Raw genomic sequence first — 20,861 nt, forward strand, 5'->3', positions numbered from 1 at the left:
ATTCCAGCCGAATGGGAGTGGCTGCCACCTCTTAATGGGCCATTGGGAGCGGTTTTAGCCACCCTAACTTATTTTCAGAGGGATTTTTTTTAATAAAAAAAACATGGGTTATTTTTGTCTAGTAAGACGAATTTGACAAAAAAAGTAAAGAAGAACAAACTTGCCTACGGGTAAAACTTTAAAAATGTCTATCACTACTTCTTAAACATTATAAGCTCATTAAAAAAATGGGTCAAACATCAAGAATAAAGGTTTTTTTTTTTTTTTTTTCCCTTAACCTAATGGAGTGGAACCAACTAAGTGACTAACCATCATAAAAGTATACGTTGTAAACAGTAGAAAGAGGACATGCTCTTAATTAGTATTATTATTATTTTATAATCATATGCTCTTAATTATTGTTTTATCCTAAGGAAGATATGGACACCAACCATACCATGCCCTACTGACTGACACGTGCTATCCAAATAAAATCTATGTCACGTGCACATGTCGGCACCGTTTGGTCCATCTTTCTTATTCAGGATTAGTGTAAACAAAGGGTCCTAGAAATTATAGGTTAATAAAAAAAAATTTGAAGCTTATATATATATATATATAGAAGAAGCATTTCAAAGTTGTAAAACTACATATAATTGTTTCTTTAAATGAGTAATAAGATTTACTTTCAAATTTTTTTTTTTATTATTATTATTTTTTCTATTATTTGGTAAACAAGGAATTTACCAAATAATTGGTCTGGCTATTAAAAGGGCCGCTAAAAACGACAACTTCTTCTTTTATTTGATTTGATTTGATTTTTTTTTTTTTATAGCAGCCTAAGAGTAATATACTCAAAGCTATAATTAAGCCTATTCCATAATTGATAATTATTAACTAATTGTTATAAGGCTAAAAGATTATCAGATTTTATGGTTCCTCTAATGACCCTAACTAATATTTTGTTAGCATCTAATGATGGAATTTGTGCTCCATATTTTAGTTTTGATTAAGATTGGTATAAAGCCAAATTAAATAAATAAATAAACAAAAACAAAAGACAAACAAAAAAATATGCTTTTGCGGCACAATTGGTCGCAGAAAAAAGGGAAATGGCACATGACATGTTTGAATTGTTTCATGCAAGTGATGCAATTTATTTGAATAAAAAAGAAATCTGATGATGCATATCACATGAATATATTAATTTCATATCAAATCTATCATCTTTGTGAAAGTGATACACTGCATGTGCTCAAGGGCCCAGGTGATGGCCCTTCTGTTGTTGGGGTTGTTTGGATTTGGCAGACGAGTGACCCAATGAATTTCAGAAGATCAGAAAAGGTCCCACAAATACAGATAATGTGGGCCCATATTGGTTTCCAACTTCCAATTTGTTTTTAAAGTTAAAATTTCATTAATATGAACCAAAGGAGGGAACCCAACATCAATTGCAGTTAATATAGTACCCCCCCCCAAAAAAAAAAAATGGTCTGATTCAATGGCTTATTGGATTGAGCTCAAGAATGACGATTTTTGAAGCGGTCTATTAAGAACAACAATAAATTTTGGATATTACAACAAAAAAGATTGCATTGAAATCAACTGAACTGAAACCATTGAAGATGAGTTTTCCTCTGATGTGAGTTTAATTTAAATCCGCATTCTATGCAAATGTAATTGCTTAAAAGTAACAAAGATAATGAAGGTGTTACTGATGGGCTAGGTTGTCTGGTTAGGCTAGAAGATTGGCCCTCACTTTGGGAAACTTGTGGGTTTAATCATTTTGCACAGGACTCTTAGAATATGGCGTTTTTGGGGCTTTTTATTTGATTGTATTGAAAGGCCCAATAAAATAGAATTTTTCTATTGGGCAAGGTTATTTCGAGGCAAACGGATCATTTATGATTAATTGAATGAGTTTCGAGAGAATAATTTGGAGTTCTTGCAAAGTAGAATAGTGCAAACAAGTGATAAATCTTTTAAAGAATTTTTTTTTTTTTTTTATTACAAAATCAGCCTTTGTCTAAGTATTTCTTTTATGGCTTTGAGATTGACACTAACAAGCCCAAATAGCAAGGCATTGGACTAGACATACCCCTTCGCTAGTTGGGCCTCGTATAATGGATGCACCCTATGGCGTAGAAGGCCTTCTTAAGCCTTTTACTTTTTTAAAGTCGAATAATTTTATTTTGGGAAGGAGCCTTTTTTCAAAACCAATCGTGATACGCACAACCGTCCGATCTCCAAAACCCCAAAATGAACCATTTTCAAATCCTCCCGCCCAGCACTCCAGATTCAAATTCAAATCACATCTGACCGTTAGCTCCCCTTTCAAATCCCTCTCTTTCTCTAGAACCCTCCTCAGAGACACCTCCTCTGTGTCCCAAACAAATCAAGAACTCTCTCTCTCTCTCTCTCTCAACAAGAAACGCCTGCAATGGCGATCGACAAGAGACGCCCTCTCCAGCCCAGCGACGCCGCCAACATGGACCCACCTCCCAACCCCACCACCGGTAAAACCATCGAAGAAATGTACCAGAAGAAGACCCAGCTCGAGCACATCCTCCTCCGCCCTGACACCTACATCGGCTCCATTGAAAAGCACACCCAAACCCTCTGGGTCTTCGACTCCGTCTCCAACCTCATGGTCAACCGCCCCGTCACCTTCGTCCCCGGCCTCTACAAGATCTTCGACGAGATCCTCGTCAACGCCGCCGACAACAAGCAGCGCGACCCCTCCATGGATTCCCTCAAGGTCGTCATCGACGCCGATGCCAACTCTATCAGCGTATGTAACAACGGAGATGGGGTTCCTGTCGAGATCCACCAGGAGGAGAAGGTGTACGTGCCGGAATTGATCTTCGGTCACTTGCTCACCAGCAGTAATTACGATGACACACAGAAGAAGACTACCGGCGGTCGCAACGGCTATGGAGCCAAGCTCACCAACATCTTCTCGACTGAGTTCATCATCGAGACCGCCGATGGAAAGCGCCAGAAGAAGTACAAGCAGGTACTGGATATGAGTGAATGGACTAGTTGGGCTTTTAGGGGTCTTGTTGTTTTTGGATTGTGTAAGATTGGTTTGTTGGTGTGTGGTTTAAATGGTTGTTTTGGTCTGCGGTTGCCTGGGTTTTTGTTTGATTGAAAAAACTTGAATCATTTAATCGGAAATTATTGTAGGAAATATAGAGGATTCAAATAATTTGATTATACTTTTGGTTTAATTCTTGGGTTTTGTTGTTTGATCAATTTTTGGAAGTTGATAGTGTTTAGGGTTATGTGATGTGCGCTTCAATTCTTGGATAATATTTTTGGTCAATTGGTTCAATTCCTTGTCTTGGACTTCTACATAAATGTAATAATTGATTTTTGTTTAAACACAGTTATTGGCTTTGGGGTTATTGTAGTGATTGTATTTAAGGTTTTTAATAGATTGTGGGGTTTTAAGGTGTTTCTACTTTTTAGAGGGCGTTTGACCTCACATTTTAGCAAGTAAAACACGGATTTTAAACAACGTTGTAAAAAGTGTCTGATTCGGGAAAAAAATGGTTTGGGTGCAATTTTTTGAAAATGCACAATTAAAGGCTGAACCGTGATTTTACCAAATGCTTAGTTATTTTTTAAATATTGTATTTTCACGTTTTGAAATTGCATTTTTTTTTTAAATAGAAGGTTTTGTGGGTGAGATTCTTTGCGTAACTATAATTGATGCTTAAGTATCTTGTTTTAATGTGGTTCATAGTTATCTGGTAGTTTGCATTGTTTGTTTTCTAGGTGATCATGGAGCATGCAAACTCCCAGTTTAGGTTACTGGCTCTAATTTTTATGATTTCTCTTCTTTTGGGAAGCAAGATATTTTACATTGAACTTTTGTTTTCTTAATCTCATTATAGAAAGACAGCATTAGCATCCTGTTATAGATTTTGTTCTAGCCACATCATTTCATCTGTCTGCAAAACTCAGTAAATTCGTTTTGCTGAACTTGAAGGTATTCTCTAATAACATGGGAAAGAAATCTGAGCCGGTCATAACCAAGTGCAAGGAGAATGAGAACTGGACGAAGGTGACATTTAAGCCTGACTTAGAAAAATTTAACATGACCCATCTTGAGGATGATGTGGTTGCACTAATGAAGAAGCGTGTGATTGACTTGGCCGGTTGCCTTGGAAAGTCTGTGAAGGTTGAACTGAATGGAAATCGGGTCCCTGTAAAATCATTTACTGATTATGTTAATCTCTACTTAGATTCCGCTGCTCAATCTAAACCCGAGAAACCTCCAAGGTCCTTTCCATGAAACTTTGGTTTCTCTATGTTTACTTTTCATTTTTGTTTCTTAGCATGAATTTGCTGACTATATTCTTTGATTTCCTCAGCTATCATGTGAAAGTTAGTGATAGGTGGGAGATATGTGTGAGCCTTAGTGATGGGCAGTTTCAACAGGTATCTACAAGATCTTTTGAAGCACAGGGAGTACTGAGTACATTGTGATTGCAACTGTATTAGTCTTCTTATATCGAGGATTCTTTTTTTTTATTATTTATTTCCCTTAACAGGTCAGCTTTGTGAATTCGATTGCAACAATCAAGGGTGGAACCCATGTTGATTACGTCACTAGTCAAATTACAAACTATGTGATGAATTTTGTAAACAAGAAGAACAAGAGTGCCAATGTCAAGGCCCATAATGTGAAGAGCTACTTGTGGGTTTTTGTCAATGCTCTTATTGACAATCCTGCTTTTGATTCCCAAACTAAGGAAACTCTGACGCTTCGTCATAGCAGTTTCGGGTCCACGTGTGAGCTTTCAGAAGAGTTTCTGAAGAAAGGTTTGTTATGCTTCAACCACCATCTTTTTTCTTTTCTTTTTAATGATGAATATTGCTTCAATTTTCATTATTCTCGATAATAGAAGATTATCATTGAAGTGCTAGAGAGTGATCCTTATGCCCTTACACTATTTATAGTCACAAAGTCTGGAATTGTGGATAGTCTCCTGTCGTGGGCAAATTTCAAGCAGAGCAAAGATCTTAAGAAAAGTGATGGAACAAAGACAGAGAAGATTCATGGAATTGAAAAGCTGGATGATGCTAACAAAGCTGGGGGGAAGGAATCCAAACAATGTACCTTGATTTTAACCGAAGGAGATTCAGCCAAGGCTCTTGCTGTAAGTTGTTGTGTTATGGTGCAGTTCACTTTGACACCAATGCAGCTCATTTTTGGTTTAATTTTTATGATTTTTGACATTATTGAGTCATACAGTTGGCTGGTCTTGCTGCTGTGGGTCGAGATTACTATGGTGTGTTCCCATTGAGAGGTAAATTGCTCAATGTGCGGGAAGCCACCATTAAACAGCTCAAAGAGAACAAAGAAATTGGGTACATCAAGCAGATTCTTGGACTGCAGCAGAATAAAGAATACGCCAATGTCGAGTCCTTGAGATATGGTCATTTGATGATAATGACTGATCAGGTGTGATGCCCTAAACGGCTCTCTCTCTCTCTCTCAGTTTACAAAATTATCCAGAATGGTAACAGACACATGGTTTACCTTTGCCAATTAGCCAGATACGAATTGTTTAACTTCTACGCTTGTACAGGATCATGATGGTTCCCACATCAAAGGGTTGTTGATCAACTTCATTCATTCTTACTGGCCATCACTGTTAAAAGTTCCTTCTTTCTTAATTGAGTTTATAACTCCCATTGTGAAGGTTGGTATTTCAGTTAAGTAGTTTGATAGCAAACCTTTAATACTAAGTGGAATCTTTTGTTGAGGAAAAATTGTCTATTATCATCTTGGCAGGCAACCCACAAAAATGGGACACAATTATCGTTTTATACCATGCCTGAGTACGAGTCGTGGAAGGAAAGTTTGAGGGGGAAAGCAAGTGGCTGGTCTATCAAGTACTATAAGGTTTGTCTTTTTAATTTGTACAAGTAATGAGAACCAATTAGAGCACCTTGTTATTCTTCTCTCATGTACTGATTTGTTTCTGTTTTGTAGGGGTTGGGAACAAGCACATCAAAGGAAGGGAGGGAGTACTTCTCAAATCTTGAGATGCACAGGAAAGATTTTATTTGGGAAGATGACCAAGATGGGGAGGCCATTGAGCTGGCATTCAGTAAGAAGAAGATAGAAGAGAGGAAGAATTGGCTCAGGCGGTTTGAGGTCAAAGTTTTGCCATCTTTCATTGTTGTGATTTTTAGAGAACCTAATTAAGACAATGTGGTTCTAATACAACATCATCTTCTTAATGTGCAGCCCGGCACTCACCTTGATCAGGAGGCGAAGCTCATAAAATACAGTGACTTTGTCAACAAGGAGCTTATATTGTTTTCCATGGCAGATCTCCAAAGGTCTATTCCTTCCATGGTTGATGGCCTGAAGCCGGGTCAAAGGAAGATTATTTTCTCCTCCTTTAAGAAGAATTTTATCAAGGAAGCAAAAGTTGCACAGTTTTCTGGTTATGTATCTGAACATTCAGCCTATCATCACGGTGAGCAGAGTCTTCAAAGTACCATCGTTGGATTGGCACAAGACTTTGTGGGCAGCAACAACATTAACCTTCTTCTACCAAGTGGCCAGTTTGGAACTCGTAATTATGTGAGATGAACAAAACCCACGCGTCACTTTTTAAATAGGAATGAAGCTCCGTCTTTCTTTATTAATTCTGTGCTTATTTTCACATTTTGATTTTTCGTATATTCTGTTTGATTTCAGGGAGGCAAAGACCATGCGAGTGCTAGGTACATATTTACTCAGCTTTCTCCTATCACACGGTTTCTGTTCCATAAGGATGATGACGACCTTCTTAATTACTTGAATGAAGATGGGCAATCAATTGAACCAACTTGGTACTTTTTCCTTCTCTATATTTGTTGTGTGGATTGTTGCATTTTTGCTGTGGAGGAACTTCACATTAATAAAGCTTACAATTCCTTTTTTGTCTATTTTAGGTATATGCCAATTATCCCAATGGTTCTTGTCAATGGTAGTGAAGGAATTGGAACTGGTTGGAGCTCTTACATTCCCAATTATAACCCAAGAGACATCATCGCAAATCTTAGGCGCTTGTTGGAGGGTGATACCATGGAGCCTATGGATCCATGGTATAGATGGTTTAAAGGAACTATTGAGAAAGCTGCAAAGGAAACTGGGAACAGCTATACTGTTAGTGGAATTATAGAGGAAGTGAACGAGACGACACTCAAGATAACGGAGCTGCCACTTCGTAGGTGGACCCAGGATTACAAGGAATTTCTGGAATCTATTTCTTCAAGTAATAAAGAATGCAAGGATCCTCTAATTGAGGTAAATTTCACTACGTACTTGAGAATTATGACATCCATCAAAAGGTGTCTTGGTCTGTATCCAGTTTCTCATGAAAATTATGCTGGCTGCAGGATTTTGGCATGTATTGTGACGATGTAACAGTAGACTTTGACATCTTCTTGACCCAAGAGAACTTGGTCAGGGCCAAGCAAGAGGGTTTGCTGAAGAAATTTAAACTAACCACCTCAATTAGCACAAGTAACATGCACCTGTTTGACCCAGAAGGCGTGATAAAGAAGTATGACACCCCAGAACAAAGTATGTGTTAGAGGTTATGGAGTGCTTTATATTTATTCTTCAGTATATTCCAATGATAACATACTTTCTGTTTATGATTTTTTCTCTCAGTTCTTGAAGATTTTTTTCCCCTAAGACTTGAATATTATGAGAAAAGAAAGGTGAGTTCACTTATGATCATCAATATTTCAGCAGCTTCTTAGTGCAACTATTAACTACAATTTTATAAATGCATGCAGAAATTTTTATTGGACAAACATGAAATGGAATTGTTGAAGTTGGAAAACCAGGCTAGGTTTATCCTTGCAGTTGTAAATGGAGAGATCATTGTGAGCAACAGGAAGAGAGCTGATCTGTTTAATGAGCTGAAAATAAAAGGTTTTACTCCTTTGCCAAAGAAAACTAAATCTGTTGAACCAGAGGTTGCTGGGGCAATTGATGACACTGGAGAAGCAGAAGAGAACTCTGATGCGGTTAGCATAATACCTATCAGTGATTACCAGTATCTACTGGACATGGCGATTGGAAACTTGACCGTTGAGAGAGTTCAGAAGCTATGTGCTGACAGGGACAAACTCAAAGAGGAGGTTGAGGATTTAAGGAAGGAAACTCCACGGTCTTTTTGGATGAAAGATCTGGATGCTCTGGAGAGGCAGCTTGATGTATGAACAAAAAATTTACGATTTCGCATGATGCTTATTTAATTTGTTTCTTAACTGATTTGTTTTGTGTGATTCAGGAGCTAGAAGAAAATGATGCTCAATCAGAGGAGCTGAGAAAGGAAATGAGAAACAAAGCAAAAGGTAAAGCAGCTATGAAGTCTAGAAAAGCAGCACCCAAGAACCCACGCAAGGACAATAAGAAGGCAAATAATGCAGAATCAGTTGCAGAAACCATCTCAAGATCATCTACATCTGCAATGGAAATTGGTACACCTGAAACAATATTTTTATTCTTTATTTTTTCAGAATATGTGTTGGTTTTTCTTTAGATTTTTTGTTTACATATGCTTGCTTTGTTAGAGAAAGCTCCTAAGGTGGTGAAACCCAGAGGCAGAGGGCCCTCTAAAAAAGCTCCTGCTAAGGTCTGTTCTATTCCTATAATGCATTCAGCCCATGTAAAGGATGTCTCTATAACTTATGCTGTTATTACTTTTCCTTATCAGCAGGAAAAGCCCACTTTAGTCTTGAATGATGAGGATGATGATGAGGATGACGAAGTGCTTGAGCTTAAAGAACGACTTGCTGCCTATAACCTTGATTCATCTCCTGATCAATCAGCAGGTAATGTTATAGGCATATATTTATTTGATGATTATGATCTTTACACTATTTTATCACTGCTGCATATAATAACAACTGATCACAGTATGTGCTTCTGTTTTCTTGATCAATTTAATTGCAAGGATGTCCTAGTATTATGTACACTTATAAGCTGTTTTCTACTTAACAGCATTAGCTTAAAAATTTACTTGAGATGCAGCAGAAACAATTAGTTGCTTGATTCACGATGTTTAAAAGTGAACACTGGGAATGTTTTTCCTGCAAGTATTTATGAGTTAGCTCATTCTGTTTTTATGCCTGCAGCTATGGAGACTGAAGTGCCCAAAGTACCAGCCAGGAAGAAAGAACCCAGCAAAAGGACTGCTGCGCAGAAGAAGCCATTGGTCACTGTTGTAGAGGTTTCTGGTGATGATGATGATGATGATGATGAAAAGAATAATTCTGATGATGAAGACTTTGATATTGAAGTTGTTGCTGCCCAAGAATCAGGAAAAAAGGGAGGCAGAAAACCGGCTGCAAATGCCAAGGCAGCTAAGGCCCCTGTAGCAGCAAAGAAGAGAGAGGCACCCAAGAAACAACAGCCTAAGACATTGGGCCAGAAGCTTGTAACTGACATGTTTAAGCCTGCTGCGAATTCGATGTTTTCGCCGGAGAAGAAAGTGAGAAAGATGAGGGAATCTCCCTTCAACAAAAAAAGTGGTTCTGTGTTGGGCAAGGTTGGTGGGGAAAATGAGGCAACTGGAAGTGAACCTTCTACTTCTGCCAGTACTGAAGAATCGGTAGAAGTTGCGCCTGCAAGAGCAAGACCTCAGAGGGTGAACCGCAAGCAAACAAGATATGTGCTGAGTGACTCTGAAAGTGAAAATTCCCCTGTTGATACCGACTTTGATGAAAAGGAAGAGGACTAGATTAGTTGTTCTGTTGAGGAGCTGACTGAAAACTTGAAACGGGAATTCAATCTCATTCCCCTGAATACATTTGTACTCTGTTTCTCTTGTAGTTGGTGCTTTGATTTTCTGCTAGATTGTGTTTCCTAGCAACTGTCACTGTATGTTGTGACTCGTTGGGTTGGAAGGATATTTTTCCCCCTTGCAATTGAATTATGCAGTTTAACCGTGCAAGTATATTTCACCGGTAACAAAAAAAATAATAATAATAACTAATCTACTACATTGTTTTGTAATACGAATAATTTTAGAAGTTCTTTTGTCATTTTAAAAATGAGGTGAATTTTAAAATTACAATTTAATTAAAATTCACAAGTCCAACAATAATTTTAAGAGTCACATTATATTTGGAGTGACATGAGAGATTTTTAACATTACTCTATAAATAGTTAGGCCGAATATGTATGCACTATGCAACCAGACTACAAGGCATTCTTTTTATTTTATTTTATTTTATTTTTTATTTTTTATAGTAATGCTATATGCTCAACTCCAGCCTCATTAGGTTGGTGTGATAATGTCCCTCTCTTAGATTTGATGGGCAATGCCACTGCCACATTACCCTAGTGTTTAAAATTACTCTTCTATTGTTATATATATATATATATATATATATATATATATATATATATATTAATCTTCTATGATTGAGAAATCTCTATATTTTTGTTTTCTATATTTTTGTTTTAAGCAAATAGGAAAATAATTACATGGAATAAAAAAAACCGGAGGGGAGGGGCTCTCCAACAAAAGATCTAAAATAGAAATACAATGCAGAAAATATGAACCAATAAAAGGAAATTGGCCAAAAAATGCTCGATCCCTTGTATCTTGGGCAAAAGCTGAGAAAGGGGAGCAAAAAGCGGTAATTAAAGCAAAAGGGGCATGGACCTTGAAAGGCCCCTCAATCTTAACCCATTTTCATGAATAGGGTTGGCCATTACGAACTCAATACAAAATTAGCAGGTTATACTTGAAGGGTTTGACCCATTTAACTAAATATGTTTAGTTTTAATTGATCTATATAGTTTTATATTCATACCTTAACACGACTTGTGAACTTGACACAAAATTAACGTGTAAGATTGATTTGATGAATCAGACGCATGTAATTAAATAAGTAGCGTAAAAATTAACTTATATAGTATTATACTCATACTTTGACACAACTCGAACGATACACATACTTTTGACACAATTCAAACCCAACTTGAGCACAAATTATTGAGTAATTCTAAATGGTCTACTTGTATCCTACTAAGAATGATGTAACTATTAAAATCACTCTTGAATCAAAACTCAATAATGATTAATCACAAGTCCAATGGTGATTTTAATAGCCACATCATTCTTAATAAGACATAAATAAAATACAAGTAAACCTCATAAAATTACTCCAAATTGTCACCTCTGGGCAAGAGTACAGAATCTGAAAAATAACAAAACAGTTAAAAAGAAAATGGAATTTCCCTTTGGATATGAAGGTTGAGTCTCTCTCTCTCTCTCTCTCTCTTAGCATTTGCTTCCTTTATTGATTTTTTTTTTTTTTTTTTTTTGCACGGATTAGAACTTATTCAACAAGAAATTTTGCTACATGAGAAACGTAATTGGTTAAAAAAATAAAAAATAAAAATACATGAGAAACGTCATAGTTGCAGGAATCGAATCCAATTAATTATATAAGATAAGTATTTTTATCCTTTTATTTTTTGAAAAATAAAAAATACCTCTTAAATATAATAAACTGGATATTGTCATGTTCATTCAAATCCTAATTCATAGTTAGGGCACTTTCATTGCCAATCCTAAAATCACCTTTCCATTGCCAATCCTGAATGCAATCAACCAGCCAAATTACGGATCATAACAATTGCAGTAAATTTCTTACAGGAAATAAAAGCTTGATCTATGATTATCTCTTTCATATTGCTACCCTAAATGAAACCCTCTTTATCATATAAAGAGATGTTGCAGTCTCTGTACAAATTCTGGTTAGCGGCTCAAACAGAAAAATAAAATGAAATAACAAACCCTACAACAGAAAATACACCTACTTATCATGAACTAAAAGCCGATCGGAACCATGATATGTTAAAATACAACATAGAAATTTCGGCACATAGGGAACAATTACCTGAGAAGAAGACAATTCTACAAGAAAACCTCTTGACCAGCAGCTAATCACATGGAAAGGTTTCGTTTTGTAGCTTCCATTTTCAGCAACAGATCTTTAATATCTGCTTCCATCCTCATCTTCATATTGAAGTATTCTCTATGTGCTCTCTCTAGGGCCTGGAGTTCTTCTGATTTTTGTTTGCGCATTTCTTCCGTCTCAGCCAACCGCAACTTTGCAATTCGACTCATATACTCCTCTTCAATTTTTTCACTTTTTGCAATTGCAATGCGTTTCAGGCCCTCAGCTTCTCTTCTTGCATTTTCGGCACGTGCTTGAAACATTTTAGCCTCTGCATGTTTGATTTTCACAATACTCTCCAATTCATCAAAGAGAGGTTCTTTTTGAACACTTGTCTGCAACTCGGATTCCAAAGTACGCTTATCGTTCCGGTCATAACTGAAGCTAGGGAGCATACTAGCTGCCCTTTCCAACTGAGGCCCCTTCTCCGAATAAACAGATTTTAGCCACGTCGGTTCCTGGCTTGGCCCCGCCATCCCATTGCTTTCTTTACCTTGTTCCTTCCCAGATGAGATTGGTGTCTTGCCTAACTTGGAAGAGCTGCCATCTGCATTGGAAGCAAATGATGTAAATAATAACCTTCTGGTTCAGCTTTCTATTTCAACAGAACCAACAATGTTGGATATTTCCCCATTGCCCAATTCCACACCCAATGCAAATATCACCAGAGCAGAAAGAATGCAGTTTGGATTTGGCAATGAAGCAAATATTGCAGTTCCAAGTTATCATATTGAATGGTTCACCAGTTTCTAACACCACTTACATCACAGAAGTCAAACGCTAAGAACCACACTCAACGTCAGGGAGCAAAAAAGGTATTCAATGCAAAAACTACAGAAAGCAGATCAAAATGACAGTCTTGTAATTCTTCAACTTGGTTTTGGTTGCTCAGCAATATATTGTGGCTCATATAAAATAATCAATTCTTAAATGGTTTAGTTCAAATGGAATATCAATCAAACCAAAGATGGATATGATTTATACTTAAAATGAAAGGGTTTTGGAATAAATTGAATTCAGAACTTGCTGAACGCTACTTTAGAACATCACTACGTAGTCACATATAACACAAACATAATCACAGAAATTCACGATAAAACATTGGTAATAAAATTCACCCATACCTGAAGTTGTCATGCATCATACAATATATCACAAAGAACGTGGAAACAGATTGATGAATAAGGCAAACATACTGGGCATTATTTTTCTCCAAGAAAAGTAATTTGCCGCACATTCAATTTCACTTGGAAAAACTATTCAGTGCCAAAAATATTGATTTTTCTTAAAACCCATTAGCTTCCTTTTGCTACAATCCTGTGAATGGCCAATGTTATCTCAAAGACTCAAACCATTTCCTAAGGGACATAATCATAGATAAGAAGCAAGGCTTCAGCCCAGAGACAACAAGAAAAAAGCTATCTCAGATTATGTCATACGGTACAAGTTAATATAAGAAACAGGTACAAATATCTAAAGTAGCTATGTGCATGACAAGTTGAGAAGTAAAATTGATCTCATAATTATCCAGGGAGGAAAACAATGCAATTCCTTGATATCAAATAAAAATAACTTACCATTAAGGAAAGCCATGATATAACTGTAAACCTCATGAAGGTCAGACTTATTTGCCAATCTTGCCAGCATCTGATCAGCAATTTCATGAAGTCGTCTCCCCCTCATGTCCTTGCTGTCACGAAAAATTCTCTTCACATATTCAAGCTCTCTAGAAAGAGTTTCAGCTGTCCAATCCTTTGCAAAACTTTGAAAAACCTCCTTCACAAAGCCAAACATCTCAGAAGGATGATCGCAGGCAACACAATGGAACTGCATCTCGGTCGCCCCATAAGCGCTAGTAGCACTCCTTCCGTTTCTAATATAAGATTCCCGCAAAGCACAATCCGCATGGCACCAATGAAGACAAACATCACAACCAACCCAACTACATGTATTTGACGCCATGTCAAACTTCGAGCACACAAGACACATACAAGCACTGCAAAAACCATTCTTCTGTCCACAAACCTTGCAATCACATTCATCCACAGGCAAAGACTGCTTACAAGTAAGATTTCTGCATTTCAAGTTCAGAAAAACCTCAGTCAAATGAGTAGGTGAAACACTGTTGTCTTGCTGGAGATAATCCGGCAGCCCAGTTTTCAAAGCGACCAAGATTTCCAACTGAGCCCGATGGGATTTCAGTAGCATCTCCATGGTTATGTCAGACTTGTTCTGCAATGCTTTCTGAAATGCGAGTAGTTGTGGTCGCTTGTCAACATTCAGCATGATCTGGTGAATGCTCTCTTTTAGACACGCTATGGATTGTCCAGGCATCTCATGCAATCTCCTAGCCATTACATGTACTGGTTCAGCAACTATCCGGGCAATGACCGTCTCAACAAATTCAACTCCACCTATCGGAAGCTGTTCAAGCTCCTTCTGGCTACTAGTCCTATATAAACTACCACTACTCTTCTCTCTCAATCCTCGTTTCTTGTCGAAGCTATAATTTGATCCAATATCATGAGACCCTACACTCTGCGAAGGTGATCTAACATCGTCGTGGTGCCTTGCCTGTCCTCCAGACAACTGCCTATGAAAGCTCAACTGCCTTTCTAACCCATTGCCCATTTTAGAGCTTCCTTCTAAAACCCTGTGATGTTGTCCTTGCACAGCTTGACCATTCGAACTGCCCTGTAATACTTGGGACTGACTATGAGTGCCATTTCCATTCATCAAGATTCTATGATACAAGGGAACTTCTTTCTGCTTAGACTCATTCTGGGACAGTCCCTGCCAATCGATTCCCTGAAATATTGGGCGGCTGCCAACCGATTGTTCGAAGTTGTCCAGTGAATTCTGCGTCATAGAACAGCTTGGGTTGTGGAAAAACGACTGAGAACCTGAAAAAGACATCGATGCAGTTAATCCATCCGAATTAGTACAAAAAGTATTGCTCAAGGACTGAACACTCCTTGCTTGACTAGGTGAACCAGGAGCAGCTTGGTTCGTATCAGGAGCAGCACCAATCGGTAACAAAACATTTGGTAAGCTCAGAGAAAGATCAAGCGGCTCTAGCATCAGCTTTTCATCCTTCTTATTAACACCCGATCGATCATCTTTCTCCTGTCGTCTAACAGGCGAGGTCGAGAACAGCTCAAAACCCCGAGTACTCGGTCCTTCCATATCATCATCATCATCATCATCCCTCGCATCCCTTCCAATCCACACGCCACCATCTTCAGCAGAATGGGTAGGTTCAATAGACACACTTTTGCCTTTGTCCTTGAAATCCTGAGTCCTCAAACCCTCTGTTTCAATCCCCACATTCACTTCATCCCCTCCTCCATTTTCCTCCTCATTCAACTCCGCTACTTCCACACACTCTGCCTTGGCCTCAAGATCTATTAAACCCTCCTTACCTTGCTGCTTACACTCCTCTTCAAAACCCAAAGGCTTGTCATCAACAACCACAGTCTTCTTCACTTCCTCCTCCTCCTCACACTCCCCATCTTCCTTCACACCCTCTTCTTCCTTATCACCAACACCACCTTCATCATTCGCTGCCATTCCAATCTCATCACCACTTCCGCTTCCGCTTCCGCTTCCACCATGCGACTCATCAATCAAATCGTTCTCGCTATCACTGTCACTACCACTACCACTATCACTATTACTCTCTTGCACTTCTTCATCAACCCCCTTTTCTTTCCTCTCCTCACAAACACTCTCCTTCTTGGTCACCTCCCTCTCTGTCTCTATCTCTATCTTTCTATCTTTCTCTTTATCTTCATCACCCCCTACCTCCACACCCCCAACTTCAACCTCCTTCTCACTATCAATCTCCAACCCGACATGATCTTTCACCTCCTTCGTCTCGGATTCAGCTTCGGCTTCAACTTCGTGACCGGATTCCCCTCTAATTGCTTCCGATTCCGTTTCAGGTTCGGGTTTTGATTCTGGTTCTGGCTCAGGCTCAGGCTCAAGCTCTCCTTCCTCCATTTCACTACTACTCTTACTCTCATTCTGCACCTCCTCCTCCTCCTGCTCAATAGCAACCTTCTTCACAACCTCTGCCTCCGCCTCCACCTCCACACTCCTCGATTGCTGCTCGCTCGCCCCTGATTCCCTCGACCAACTCGGCGACTTCGACTTCGACTTGGACTCCTCTCTCGTTGTCCTTGAACTCGAAAATACTCTTGCGCCTCTTATCGGCGACGATCCCGAATTCGAAGACCTAACCATTCTCGTCGATTCGCTCGTCGCTGAATCCCTAGACCAAGACGGCGACTTCACGTCCCTCAATCCGATTCTCGCCGTCGGCGACTTAACCTCCGAGTCCTTATTTCCACTGTTGTTGTTGCCCCCGAATCGCCGCCACGAAGACACGCTCCCCTCCCGCCGGGACCGATCCATCGCCGCCGAAGAGGACCGCTCCGACCGGAACCCCTTCGGGAACTCCCTCCTGCCAGCCGACGACGAAGACAACCCCCCGCAGAAGCTCTCCGACCGGTGCATCAAATTACGATCGTACCCTCCGCCGTACCGATCGAAGCCTCCCTTCCGTCGATCCCCGTCGAACTCGTGCTCCGGCCGCTTCCTCACCATCCTCGACCCCTCCCGATCCTCGTCGGCCGCCGATCGGTCCCGGTCATACCGTACCGACGCCGACGAAGACAACAAACCCTTGATCCGCACATTCTCGGGCGACTTGTAGTAGAAACCCCTGTGCGACGACGACCGGTTCGTATTCGAACCCGAGTTCAAATTCGGGTTCGGATCTTTGCATTTATCTCCATATGACGTCGAATCGAGATCGTCGCTAGGCCTCAACCTCTTCATTCTCCGAAGCTACGAAATCGTACGCCTTCTCTTTCGCCCAAAATTCATGCACGAATTTACCGACTCTGCCACCCCCCAAAACGAAAGCTAGGGTTTTTCTTTTGCTGGTAAGAGGTTGATTGAGCTTGTTATGAGCCTTTTACCTTTTGGTTCCTTTTTGCCCCCGATATTAGGATAAATTTACGGGGTAGGGCGTCCCGGAGATGAGCCGGAGATGGTTCGCGGCGGGACGTCGGTGAGAATGTTCGAGTTGATGGAGGGCATAATTGGAAAAAGGTGTTGATAGCTCACAGTCAACGCAGTTTTAACTACTGAGGAAAGGAAAAGAGAAAGAGAGAGAGTTGTGTACGCAACGTTTGTGTGTGGGAAAGGAAGAGGAAAAAAAAAAAAAAAAAAGTGATGGGGTGGGGTGCGTAATGCGCCCAGCGGCGTAGGGTAGTTGGGGAAGGAGTTTGGGTAGAGTGCAGTGGAGGCTAGTGGAAGTGTGTTTGGTGGAGCACTCACGTGGTTCCATCTGTCTTTATCTTTGACATTTCAGAATAGACGAAGGTGAGTAGTGAGTTTTAAAAAATGCCATCTTTCCTTTTCTTTTCTTTTTTTCTTTTTTTTTTCTTTTTTTTTTTTTCATTAAGTAAAGAGAGATAAGAAAGACTTATAGTTTAAAATACACATCTAATTATATATATATTATCAAGTAAATTAAAATTTTAAATGACGTGTAACCATACACTTTATTAAGTGCAATAAATAAAATTTTTAACGTTAAATTAATTCACTTTATTTTACATGAAATAGTTTCCAAGAAATACTAGGCACTCGCTTTCCTAGTGTACTTCTCGTGTCCTTCTAGTCTTAGATAAATATTATTTTTTAAATATCAAGTAAGAGAGATAAAAGACACTTTCTTTTTTTCTTTTTTGAAAAATAATATCTATCTAGCATTCCCCAATAGTTCCCCCTAAAAAGAGTATTCCAACTTCTAAAATTGTTTAGATATTTATAACTGAGCAGTTGTTCTTTTATCTTGAGTTTATCTCAAGTTTTGTCTATTAAACAAAAAATATATGTAAGAATTAAATGCAATTTAAACACGCATTAGTTTAATATATATTATAATAAATCATTTTTTTTCCTACCAAATTTTGAGGATAAATTTGTCTCTTAAAGTCCAATATTTTTTTTTTCCTCTTTGTTATCAAGCCAATTTGAAAGACAAAAAAGGAAGAATGATGAGACTCATGAGTGAGTTTTGAGAGAATATTAGAATGGGATGCATGCCTATGCTGAGGGTAATGAAGATCTTGTTGAGTAATGGGATGCATGCCTATGCTGAAGGTCTCCTTTCAAAATCTATGGGTAATGAAGGTCTTGTTGAGAAAATGGCATATGAGGTAGATGTAGTTATTTAAATGATTTGAAGTTATTGCTTATCTTATTATTTTGCAAGTGGAATTAAACTACATAGATGAACAAAACTTTTTTAAAAAACTATTCAAATTGTTTTCTTTATTAAAGCTTGGGTCTTAGAAGTTAGAACATTCAAGTCACTTTTATTAATAATGAAGTTAAAAAATAACAAAGATTGTGTTCCTCAATTGATGATTAGTTGACTAAACAAGACTCATTAGGAAGTGTACCACGTGATTTTGTTGGTATTGTGATCAACGACATGGACAATGGTTTCATTTAAAGATTAAGAAATCTAAGAGGTTGCCTATGAGTATTAAGACGAAATTGCATGTGCAACAAAAAAAAAATTATATTTATATTATTATCGAAAGACCATATATACATTAATACACTTGACCAAATTTTGTCAAGAAAACCGACCTGTAAACTTAATATTCGGGCCATGATGATAAAGCTCAAACCGATAGCTTCATCTTGATCACGAAGGCCAACATAAAGGAATTTAGTAGAGAACAGATGATAGGAAACCTAGATAATTCGACTAACCATATCAGTGTAACATCTACTTAAATGAAGACAATAACCCACGTTAAAAGAATGTTAGACTTGTAGTACTGAAGATAACTATGAAGTGATTTCAATACGATTTAAATTCAATTTGCTTGATATCCGACTAAGGCCAAAACTATCCAACGCCCATATCTATATACTTAATTCGAAAAACCCTATATTTTAATTTTTTGGTTGATTTAAGTATCAAAGAGTTCATTACTGGCAAATTTTTAGCAAGTCTATGAATGTCTCCAATTGTTTTACAAGTGTTTGCTACTTGAATTTGGCCGTGCAATTAATTGCATCATCGAAATTATAAATTATGTATGTAATAATTTATTATTCGCAAAATTGGCTATGAAGAAAAAGTGTATGCAAAAGACAAGAAATTAATTACTTTATTAAAATGCTATCTACTTAGGAATGGAACCTAAAAAATATGGAACTTTATTTATTGAAAAATTTTAAAAATAAAAGTTTTGTTAAAACTTATAACACTTCTTGATGGACTTTGTACCATACAATACCAACCCCATCACCCATATCAAATGCAAATTAAATTACTTTGCATTGACCCTTGAGTCATAGTACACTTACGTGGCGCAATATGATTGGATCTCAGGATGCCAAATTCTGCAACCTGCAACACTTTTGTGGGTCTATTTTCCTTAAAACCTGGGCCAGCCGTGCCAGTTAATTGATTTCTCACTCATATCTTTTCCCTACCCTCTAGCGTGTATATGATGTAAAACTCTCGATCTCTATCGACCACGTGTTATATTTTACACGTGTTAGAATCTCAGAGCGGGTGTAGAACACGTTTGAAAAGTAAGGACAGTTTGACTCCATCATGGACTTTTGACGTCACAGGATTACTTTTCTTTTGACCTGTTCTCTGACACTGTGTCTGATGGTGTACGTTAAGGGTGTAGATTAAGTTTGGAGTTTCGAATCAGAGCCGTTGGATGGTATTTGGTTGGCCCACCACTAGGATGAGCTTGCTGAAGAAGCCACACGTGGAACAGTCAAAATGCTGAAAGAAGGGATAAGCACATTTGAATGGTGTGGAGACCACGAGGATAAGTCAATGCAGTGGATTGGTAACTGTTGGCCTAAAAAATTGTGAATTTAAATATTTAATTAATACTTTAACAAAATTTATTACCTTAATTTCATGTCTAAATTTGCACTAATTAGTGGGTATTTCATAGCTTATTTGATAAGGATAAAGTTGAAGTTTATTAAATTGATATGTCATTAAATCATCTTATACTTATGCCTTAGACAAAACTTGATCTATATAGTCTTATAATCATGTCTTAACAAAACTTAAACTCAATGTACGAACACATATTGTCATAGTTAACGTTGTTACTAGAAAAATGAACTTGAGCCTCCTCTAAATTTTTAATTTTCTTGTCGACTTTAGGGGGAAAAAAAAATTAGAACATGCCAAAATTGATGTAGATAGGGAAATGGAAGAGGAAAGAGTGTAATGGTAACTTTTTCAATTTGGGCCACATTGTTTGCCCTAAAAGTCTTGAGGTAAATAGGAGTAATTTGCTTTCAAATGAAAGATATGTATATATTTTGTAGTTACATGAAAGATATTTTCTATTGCACTAGCAGCCACTGAGGCTGATGGGTTATCTTCTTTTTGAATGATGAGGTCAAACAAAAGTACAAAACCCCTCCTTGAACAAAACCCATCTTCTCCATCCCACCCACCTTAACTTCAAATCAAAGCCTCATTTACCTTCCATGGCTGCTCTTTCAATTGGCCATTCATTCCACAGAAAACCCATCACATATCAAGAATTCAAAAAGAGCAGCAGCCCAAGAACACTCATCCTTTCATGTTGCCAAAGACACAAACCAGTGGATACCTCTAACCCCAGAACCAAGGAAGAAGAGAGCAAAAGGAAGTTGCTGTTGCAGAGATCTTCTGTTGGTTTTGTGAAGTTTGGGAAGATTCTGAGAGAGAATTTGAGCCCAAAGCAGAAGGGTGATTGGAAAGATCTGACTTTGATGAGTTTATCATTTGCTGTTTATGTGTACATATCACAGAAGCTTGTTTGTGC

The 20,861-nt window shown here is 38.1% G+C and overlaps 2 protein-coding genes across 3 annotated transcripts; one reads left to right on the forward strand and one right to left on the reverse strand.

Moving 5' to 3' along the window:
• The first annotated feature begins 2,337 nt into the window (after positions 1–2,337).
• On the forward strand, positions 2,338–9,956 carry LOC132191474 (DNA topoisomerase 2). Of its 2 annotated transcripts, none has more exons than XM_059606504.1 (19): positions 2,338–2,995; positions 3,974–4,266; positions 4,359–4,425; positions 4,539–4,809; positions 4,948–5,147; positions 5,243–5,452; positions 5,580–5,693; positions 5,786–5,896; positions 5,987–6,151; positions 6,245–6,586; positions 6,704–6,837; positions 6,940–7,294; positions 7,387–7,573; positions 7,664–7,713; positions 7,792–8,214; positions 8,292–8,481; positions 8,575–8,636; positions 8,718–8,835; positions 9,139–9,956. In XM_059606504.1, the coding sequence occupies exons 1-19, from the start codon at positions 2,420–2,422 to the stop codon at positions 9,741–9,743; spliced, it is 4,473 nt and encodes a 1,490-aa protein (XP_059462487.1). In that variant the 5' UTR covers positions 2,338–2,419; the 3' UTR covers positions 9,744–9,956. The 2 variants fall into 2 exon arrangements, with proteins under 2 accessions (XP_059462487.1, XP_059462496.1); XM_059606513.1 differs by having other exon boundaries at positions 8,721–8,835.
• A 1,673-nt stretch (positions 9,957–11,629) lies between these two features.
• LOC132177889 (protein OBERON 4) lies at positions 11,630–17,173 on the reverse strand. Its single transcript, XM_059590368.1, has 2 exons — positions 13,554–17,173; positions 11,630–12,523 (listed from the first exon to the last, which is right to left on the reverse strand). The coding sequence occupies exons 1-2, from the start codon at positions 16,816–16,818 to the stop codon at positions 11,964–11,966; spliced, it is 3,825 nt and encodes a 1,274-aa protein (XP_059446351.1). The 5' UTR covers positions 16,819–17,173; the 3' UTR covers positions 11,630–11,963.
• Between the last annotated feature and the right edge of the window lie 3,688 nt (positions 17,174–20,861).

Source organism: Corylus avellana, chromosome ca1 (assembly GCF_901000735.1).
Source record: "Corylus avellana chromosome ca1, CavTom2PMs-1.0".
NCBI lineage: Eukaryota > Viridiplantae > Streptophyta > Magnoliopsida > Fagales > Betulaceae > Corylus > Corylus avellana.

Coding starts and splice junctions, on each gene's coding strand:
- LOC132177889 (XM_059590368.1), bottom strand. CDS start 16,818: ATGAAGAGGTTGAGGCCTAGCGACGATCTCGATTCGACGTCATATGGA. Junction 12,524..13,553: donor TATCATGGCTTTCCTTAATG/GTAAGTTATTTT, acceptor CTTCCAATGCAG/ATGGCAGCTCTTCCAAGTTA.
- LOC132191474 (XM_059606504.1), top strand. CDS start 2,420: ATGGCGATCGACAAGAGACGCCCTCTCCAGCCCAGCGACGCCGCCAAC. Junction 4,426..4,538: donor GTGATGGGCAGTTTCAACAG/GTATCTACAAGA, acceptor TTCCCTTAACAG/GTCAGCTTTGTGAATTCGAT. Junction 8,637..8,717: donor CTAAAAAAGCTCCTGCTAAG/GTCTGTTCTATT, acceptor TTTCCTTATCAG/CAGGAAAAGCCCACTTTAGT.